The sequence below is a fragment of the Onychomys torridus genome, chromosome 14 (genome assembly GCF_903995425.1).
Source record: "Onychomys torridus chromosome 14, mOncTor1.1, whole genome shotgun sequence".
NCBI classification, from domain to species: Eukaryota; Metazoa; Chordata; class Mammalia; order Rodentia; family Cricetidae; genus Onychomys; species Onychomys torridus.
Genome location: NC_050456.1, coordinates 71,729,163 through 71,738,353, shown reverse-complemented (window position 1 = coordinate 71,738,353; position 9,191 = coordinate 71,729,163). Strand labels below are relative to the sequence as shown.

At 53.2% G+C, this 9,191-nt stretch overlaps 1 protein-coding gene across 4 annotated transcripts in view; it reads left to right on the top strand.

Moving 5' to 3' along the window:
• The first annotated feature begins 4,017 nt into the window (after window positions 1-4,017).
• The window catches only part of Clmn (calmin), a 96,224-nt gene continuing 91,050 nt past the window's right edge, over window positions 4,018-9,191 (top strand). For all 4 annotated transcript variants that reach the window (XM_036205486.1, XM_036205484.1, XM_036205485.1 and 1 more), the window contains exon 1: window positions 4,018-4,175. In XM_036205486.1, the coding sequence (XP_036061379.1) occupies window positions 4,094-4,175 (82 nt within the window). In that variant the 5' untranslated portion in view covers window positions 4,018-4,093. The remainder of the gene's footprint in view (window positions 4,176-9,191) is intronic.

The following is a 9,191-nucleotide window of genomic DNA, read 5'->3' as shown; positions in this document are numbered from 1 at the left end:
TTTGGCCTCTGGCAATCCCCTCCAAGGCTGAAGAAGACTATCTCTATCCATAAGAGGCTATTGCAGTTTGGTTGAGAAGTGTCCCAAAGGCCATGTGTTAAAGGCATGGTCCCCACCTGGTGGGCTCTGATGAGGGGTGACTGGATCCTGAGGGCTCTGCTCTAACCCATCAACTGATCCCTTGATGGATTTGTAATCTGATGGCCTCCTTGGGAGGTGGTGGGAATTAAGAAGTGAGGTCTGATGGAGGAAGTGGGTCACCAGGGGTGTGACCTAGAAAGACACAGCTGTCTCCAAGTCCCTCCACTCCCCAGATTCCATCATGTGAGAAGCTTCCTTCTACCACACCCTTCTACTGCAACGTTCTAAGGCTTACAGCCACACAGCCAGATGACTGTGGATGAAACCTCCAAACCTATGAGCCCAGACCAGTCCTTCCCATCAAGTTTCCCTCTGGTATTTTGTCACAGCACTGGAAAGCTAACATCGGACAATGGCTGTTCCCAGAGAGGGCAGCTTCCCTCCAGTTGAGCCCCCTGCCATGTATCCCAGTGGGGCTGCACAGGAACAATGAGATTATCTTATTCTTTTACTTCGGGAATCCACGTGAAGGTCCTGTAGACTGAGGCACACAGATAGGATCTTGCATTTGAACTTCCTGCATTTGACTAGCAGGCCCCAGAAGCAAGGGGCAGGATGGTCACTGGGCCAGGTCCACTGGAAATCTTTGTTATGGGCCAAGGGAGGGGGCTGGATTCAGTGCTGTCCAAAGTTCAGTCCAGCAACTCTGCAATTCTCCAAGTCCTTCCTTAGGGAGAAGTCAGTTTTAAACAATGACCAAGACTCTGGAAGAACTGGGAAACATCTAGAAAAATCAGTGTTGGAAACTCCCGGGAAGCCAAGCCTGTAGGAAAGGTACTTTTCCTTCCCCCTAATCTAAGAGTACTGTTCAGTCATGCGAGAAGCCAAATGCCCAGTTTTCCTTGTAAGTTCCTATCCTCTAGAGAGCTGGACATGCCTGAGGAAGGCATACCCCTTCTTGGCACATATGCCTACTTCTCCACAACACGTGCTTTGCCATGAGAGATATGCAAACGTATCTTGATAGCCTTCTCAGAAGTTTGCTTGGACCTGGTCACGAGGGTCAGCTGTTGGTCATACCAGTCCCCCTGCTTTCCAAGTTCTGTTCTACAATAAGGGCCATTCATTCTGGCACTGGAGACCTTCCCCTGTGCTGGGCACCATGCTTCAGGCCGGGGTGGAGAAATGAGTAAGGATCTCTTGAGGTGAATGTGATTAAGGGGGCATAAGCTGGGCAAGAGAAAAGCTGGGGGTGGTTTAAAAGGGAACAAGTCAGGCAAAGGCCTGGGTGTGATCGTGTTTATCTGTCCATTTCCCGTTCCACAACTAGCAAACAGGAGAGGTTTGTTTTCCTCAGTCTTGAAGGCTTAAAAGGACATATATCATGGTAGTGGCTATGATGAGGCCCCTAATGATATCTCATTGTGGTGATGACATCATGGTGGGAATAAGTGACAGGGAGAGACCTCCCACAAACCAGAAAGCCAGAGAGTTAAACTGGAGGGATTTTATTTAGTGGTGCTGGGGTTGGGATCCAGGGCCTTGTGTCTAGCAGGCAAGTGCTCTATCACTCAGCTACCCATAGCTTACTTGTTCATTTTATAGTTCACTTGATCTGATGAGGATAGCCAGGGTCCCTGAGAATGATCTTAATCTCTTCTGAGGGGAACATTCCCATCAGGACCTATGACTTCTCACTAGGCCACACCTCTTACGGTTTTATAGCATCTCACATCACCATACTGGGACCAGGCTTCCAAACGTGGACCCAGGAGGGACAAACTACACCAGACCACAAGTATTGGGTATGACCAGAACCTGCAGTAACTCACAGCATTAGATCAAAGTGGAGAACTATGATTGACAAGTGAGGCTATATATGGCACAAGGATGGATCAGAGAGACCTTGTGTGCTCCCAAAGATCTCAGAGAACCTGAAGGGATCTTGTTCATTCAGTGACTATCCAGGTATGGCTAGGGGCCAGTGTCAAACCTCTGGCTCCCAGGCCTCTTGGAAAACCACCTCAAATTTCTTCCATTTTGATCCAAAGAAACATCCAATTTATAATAAGGGCTCCGTCAGTGATGTTAGGCCCCTCCCCCTTCATTCCCAAGAATAGTCATCACAGTTTCATGACAGATGGCTGCTCCCTGTGGATCATGTTCAACCACACACTGTTTCAAGTTCTTGGCCACCCATCTCCTGACGGAGCAAAGCTGACAATGATTTTCAGCCCACAACAACTAGAGAAAGCAAATTTAAGTGTGATGGCTTGATGGGGCCAGTGTTAACAACGCCTGCTAATATAACCCTGGCTCTAAAGGAGGCAGCCACACGTGGGAAGTGGCCACATGATTATGAATCATGGCAGGCACAAGGAGGTCCCACCAGAGCCTCAGGCAGCCATGATCTCCACTGAGCCTACCTGTCTGGCTTGATGCCTGCCCCCAGGGGATGGGGACAGGTCTCTCTCCCCTTTAGGCTCAGCTCCAAAGTCAGGCTTTAGGGACCCTTAGTGACCTCCCCTCCACACTGGCTTCTTGCTCCAAACTGACTTCCTCCTTTCTGGAGTTCACTTTGATTTGTAATCCTCATCTCCGTTGGTTATTGGGTTAAACACAGATGACTTGAAGGTTTCTCATCCCCCCCTCAGGGCCTGCTTTACCCAGGAGACACAGGCCTGGGACCTCCATCTTTGCTTGCTCATTGGTGAGTTGCTGGTTGCTGGGCTTTCCATGGATGCAGTAATGCCAGCAGGCCTAGGTACATTTGAGTGCTCAGAAAACTCTGCCTACTGTGTCTCTACTGCCATTCACCATATAAATGGCATTCTCTATTTTCTGGGTGGTTTTAGGTGTCCAGAAAGGGGTAGTACCTGAACAGGGAGCAAGACACTGGTGAGGGTCATCCCTCACCTTAGACAAATTCCCAGATTTTCTGCTTGCTAACCAATAAAGGAGTCCTGGCTGCAGATACACAGGCCCAGTGGAGCCCCAAACAAGATAAGATCCAGAATTCTCAGGTTTAAAGACACAGGGGCCCAGAGGGGGAACCACAAAGGACTGTTTTGTCTCAGGTATCCCAGGATGGCCTTGAACTCATCCAGGTAGCTGTGAATGACCTTGAACTCCTTCTCCTGTCTCCCCCTCCAGAGTGTTGGGATTACAGGTGTGTGCAAACACCAGGTTTATTTTGCGCATGGGCTCAAACCCAAGGCTTCTGGGCACACAAAGCAAGTGGAGTAACATCTGAGGCTATGGCCCCAGTCTGTCCTTGGGGTTTCAATAAAACCTTACTTAGGTTTCTTGTGGCCAAGACCCCAAAGGTACCCATTCCTGGGAGGGGGCTGTTTCTCCCAACGGCTGGCTGGGCAGAACCGGAAGTGGCCTCTAATCTAAATCGAGGAAGGAATTCCTTCCACCCCAGACTCCCGCCCCTATGAAAACTCCATCTCTACACTACTTCGCCCATCACTCACTTTCCATGGTCCTCCAGGATCAGGGATGGACAGGGAGGGCTCGGCTGCCTTTAGCAGGGAGGTGATCCCGACATCGGATGGGTTCCTAATGCGACTGGAAGGGTCTCAGAGGGGCAGGATGGGGAAGGGGCAGACATCCTGGACCAGCTCCTGGAGCACCCTGGCTTGCGTCACCAGGCCCACCACACCCGGAGACATCACAATCTGGGGGCTGCGACCCCCGTGCCTCATCATTGTGCGTTGGCGACCAAACAATCCAACCAATACCTACCCTGAGGGTGGGGGAGGAAAAAAAAAAAAAAGGACTGTCCCGAGGCCGGCTCCTCCCGCCCCGCCCCGCCCTCTTCCCTCCCGCCCGGGGCCCCCGCCCCCGCCGGGCAGTGAGCGCGCGCCGGGCGCCCCGCTCCGCCGCCCGCGCCCGCCCGCCAGCCCGTCCGCCCGCGGCGGGGCCGGCCCTTCGCCCGCCCACCGGCCCCGCGCTCGCTGCCTGCCCGCTCCTGCCGCCCGCCACCCCGGCCAGCCGCGCGCGCTCCATGGCTGCTCAGGAGTGGGACTGGTTCCAGCGTGAGGAGCTCATCGGCCAGATCAGCGACATCCGTGTGCAGAACCTGCAAGGTACCGCGGCCCCGGCCTCTCCGGAGGGGCCGCCTCCGCTAAGCGTGGGCCCCGCCGCGTCCCTCGATCGCCCCGGAGCCGGGTGTCGCTGGCCTGGGCCGGGCTTGCAGGGCTCAGGGGGTGGGGCGGTGCGTGGGCGTGAGTGTGTGTGTGTGTGTGTGTGTGTGTGTGTGTGTGTGTGTGTGTGTGTGTGTGTACGCGCACGTGTGCACCCCAATCCCAGCAGGGGACCCTCTCTCCCCTCCTCCCGCTCCGGGTAGTTCGGAGAAGTTTGTGCGTGGACTCTCAGGGGCGGTGGCCCAGGTCAGGGCCTGGAGAAAGTGCCACTGTGTGTGCCCCTGTCAGACTTGGCTCGCACTTTCCGAAGTACCTATGAGGCTGGGGAGCTGAGTGAGGGGCATGGTCCTTCCTCAGGGATCTGGGTGGTGGGGACACGCTGTGTGGACCTTCCCACCCAGCCCACAGTCTGGGGAGGAGCTGAGACACAAACCCTTGCCTGAGGCAGTTGACAAGCTGGAGAAACTCCTGGTGGCCCCTGGGTCAGACATGGGCTCTGTGGTTCTGTCACCTGTGAATATGAAGTATCTTTCAAAAGAAAGTATTGGCTGTGGAAACTTAGCGCGCGCGCACACACACACACACACACACACACACACACACACAGAGAGAGAGAGAGAGAGAGAGAGAGAGAGAGAGAGAGAGAGAGAGAAGAAACCCACCCCTTCAACTCCCAAAAGGTCTTTGCCCTCCAGCTCTGTGGGTAGAAGTGTGTTTCCAGCTCTCTTCCTACTATGGGGGCTTTGCAGAACTAGACATAAGTCCACTTCTGGCCTCTTCACCCACCTGGACCTGTGCACAGGTGCGGCTGGTTTAGCCCCTCCCCTGCTGGCTTGCGGGTGATGGTGTAGAGAGTTCAAGGTTGAAATTGCAAGGATCCAGCTGGGAGGTCTGGACAGAGGTAAGGGCGGGAGGATTGTGGGTGTCCCTTTGCCAGCAGGGCAGGGAGCCCCTGCTGGGGGTGGGGAAGAGTCTAGATTAAACATTACACCTGAGAAAATGTTTCCTGGGAGCTCACGTGGCCCTCTCCAACTGAGGTTTGGCAAGGACAGTGCAGGTCTGCAGAGGTGACCTGAAAAGGAGCCAGCAGGCGCCTCAGGGAGTGGGCACTGGGGACTCTCTGCTCTGGACTCTCCTGCTGTCTAGCTGCTGTGATTTATGTCAGAGGAGGAGGTTTGGAGCTACTCTGATGGAAAGAATCAGGATCTGGTCTGGGATGGGCAGTCATACCTTTCTCTGACAGGTATCTGGTTGGTGTGCCTTGGGCAATCACTAGGCATTTTAATGAGCAGGTACTAGCCAATGCTATTGGGGGCAGCCAATTCTTGCAGGATCAGCACTCAGTGTGGAGACCAGTTGTTGTAAAGGAACACACCACAAAGTAACACAGAGGGACCGGACTACACAGTGTGGGGACGATTAGAGATGGGCCTGGAAGGTTTAGGACTTTATAATTAGGTGTCTCAGCTCCTCCCTTGAGATTGCCACCCTACCACACTTCCAGGCAAATATCACTTACAATTTGAACAGCAGTGGACTTCGTTATTAAGAGGCAAACTTCAGGTCATATAACTCAAATGACATGTGTATGACACGTGTATAATGTAGACTAATTTGAAGTGTAAGCTCAACATGCTTCTAGATGTGGGTACACTCAGGTAATCGCTACCTATATATGATACCCAGATCCCCCCATGATTGCCTCATCTTCCTTCCTAGGCAGTAACCTCACCCACCCACCACCAAAGGAACCTTTATTCTGATCTTTTGTCTTTAATTCCCGAAGTTCAGTTTGCCTCTGGAACCGGCCTTGAAGTTGAATGCTGCAATGTGTCCTCTTGATCTGGCCCTTTTAGATCAACTTGGTATTAGTGAGATCCATCCACGCCATATTTTCCATAGCTATAGTTCCTGTTTACTGCTGAGTACTATTCCACTGTATGGATAGATCACCGTTCTTTTCTCCATTCAACTGACGAAGGACCTTTGGGTTATTTGCAGTTTGGGGATGTTATAAACAAACAAAGCCAGCTGGGTCTTGGGGTGGACATTAGTTCTGTGCAGTTGCTGAGTGGAACTTTCCTGCTTTGCCTGGCGTGGCTAAGATAAAGTGAGAATGGAGTTCAGGTCAGGAATCTTCTATTTTCTTTCTGGTCTCTCTGTATTAGGGGCCTTAACAGACATATCTCTTTTTGCTCCTGTGGTTCTTAGGCAGTCTCAACTAAAGGTTCAAGTCCAGAAGGCATCCTACATTGATCTCAAAGCATCTGCTGAGCCAGCTGGTAGATGCCAGGGGCCCAGATATGTCTGGATGAGCAGATGGGGGCTGTCTCAGGGCCTTGCTCATCTGAGCTCAGGTGGGCTGTGGGCGGAGATGGCTGGCAGAGCCTGTCACAGGGTTTGCTATATAAGCTTGTGACTGCTCCCTGTGAAGGTGGCCATGGTGTCTTGGGGGTTCACAGTTGGTGACAGCGGGACTTCGGGGTCTATAGCCAGAGAGATGGAGGGAAGCTCCTGATACCCATGTGCAGGCAGCTGCTACTGTCAGGTCCAGCAGACCTGATTGGAGTCTTCTGTTCCTGGCACGAGGTGGTTCTGGGGTCAGCAGTGAAGGCAGCTGAGGTTAGGTCCCGGATGCTGCATTTCAGAGACCAGCTCGGAGTTAGCTGGTTCTTCCTCCCCATGGGTCCCAATGTTTATTAGGAAGCACGTTGGCTTCTGTCCTTGCATTCCGCCTAGGCCTGTGAGGTTCTAGAATCCAGGCTGTGATTGTGATATGGAAAACCTTCCCTAGAGGAACGTTGGGGTAGAGGGAAGCCAGATGGGGAGGGTGGAAAATCCAGCCTCCCTCAGGGGGCCTTTCCTCCATCATAGCAGATGAGCTTGTCAGATACAAGCACGCGATGGCCATCGAGGTGTTTGTCACCAAGGCTGTCTGGGGTAGCATGGTATCCTTTGGCACAGACTGCCTGTGAAACCTTACCAGGGTCCTTGCAAGGGAGTGGGGGAGTGGCTCAGGCCGTTGGCCTTTTCACAGAGGAGAAAATGACACATGGGGGAATGTCCCATGAGTTGGCCTGCTGATCCCAGTTGTCCTGAGAGCCATGGTGGGTGGCATAGAGGTGAGAGGTGGCCAGGTGCCTGCTTCAGGCCTTGGTTCTCCACAGACTGTCCCCTGGAGACCTCCAGTGTCCCGGAGGACAATGTAGCTTGGTTGTCCTCCCCTCTTTACTTCAGTAGCGTGGCCCACCCTGGACGAGGGCTGTTGAGTCAGGGCTTGGGAGGGCTCCTGTTCATTAGGAGCCTGTCACTGTTCCCCAGTCCACAGGTTTTCTGTGTTCTCTGGGCCAATGTGGGCAAGGCACATCGAACCTTGTAGGACACTGTCTCAGGCATCAGCACAGACAGGGCTCTGTTGTCTGATACGCTGGGCTGTGTGGAGGTCATCTCTGTTTCGTGACCCTCTCCTGCTGTCTGGTACCTTAAATGCCGCCATCTCTCACCTCATTTTTTTTCTAGAACAGCTTGGCTTGGACATAGCTATCAGAGGGGGCTTGGTAAGGTGGTCAGGACAGACACCAGGCTGTCCCTTCCCTCCTCAGAGGGGCACTCAGGAGCATCATTGCCACTGCCTGGGCCCCGCTGGCTGCCCTCTCTGACTGACATCCCCGCCCTCAGTCAGAACCCCCTCAAGGAACTGTGACTTGCAAATCTGGCTGGTATTTGAACCCAGGTGAGGCTGAGGGCAAGCATCCCATGGGCGTGAGCACATGAGTAAGAGGTTGCTAACCTCATGGTGTGGCTGAGAGGGTCCCAAGAAGGGCTTTGAATTTGGACTTTGAAGGCGGACCCTAAGCTTCACTTGGACTGGTTTGTCCTCTCTAGGGCATTGCTTGTGTGTTCCAGAAAGATCCCTGCTTGTCTATGATGTTGCTGTCCCCATCTTTGCACTGGCAGGGGCCCAGATGCAGGCTCTCCTGAGCTTGTTTGGGCTTCTCAATGGCTTTTTTAGGCTTTGGCCTAGCTTTACCTCCTCTAATCCACCCACCATCCAGCCACCCCACTGTGTCTTTACTAAGCCCTCCTGTGAGTTTGGGGACTAAGGCAAGAGCTTCCTGACCTGGTAGCGGCAGCAGGGACCCTGGTGTTGGTTTAGCTTTTCCTGAGAAGACACGAACAAGTATCTCTTGACCCCACATGGGACACTAACGACAGATCAAAGGAACAAGTTCATCCCAGTCGAGCTTGGTGGGCCGGTGACTTTACTGGCCTCATTGACAGAAGCGGGGGTGAGCAGGGTCACCCCGGCATAGCTGCATCACTACAGAGTTGTCCTCTCATGTGGGTGGCAGCTCATGAAAGCTGGAGTCCCCCCATTCAATTGCCAGTCCACCTTCTATTCACTTGCGCGTGTCCTGAAACCGTGTGTGATTGGGATTGGGATATGGGAGCATTGGAGAGGGGGTGTGTGGCTGGTATCGCAGGGATGCAGGAAGGGGAACGCTGTCTTGTGAAGTGTCGTCGTGATACCTGATTAAGATGATAGGGGTCATGCTGTCCATGGAGGACTGCATCCCACAACCTGGGTATTGGCATGCTCCATCCCTGGACCAGTAGTAGTGTCATCATGGTCTATGGATGCCTGGTGAGAAAAAGGCTGGGTTGGCATGGCCTGGTATTTGAGGCCATCTGTGGTCTGCTGGGGGTGCCACACCAGCCTCCTCACCCCTAGTTCCTTCCTTCTCCCCAGAGCCCGTTCTCCACTCTGCTCATCTCCCACTTCTAGACATTCTGTGCTATGGGACCAGGCCAGAGAGGGAAGAGCCCAGGAAAGGGCCTTTCTGCTCTTCTCCCCTGGCTCTCAGCAGTTAGTACCCTGGAAGGTTCCATTAAAAAAAAAAAATCAAATGTGGACTTTTATGTCCCTGAGGAGCTGCCTTGCTAGGTCACTGGGGCTGT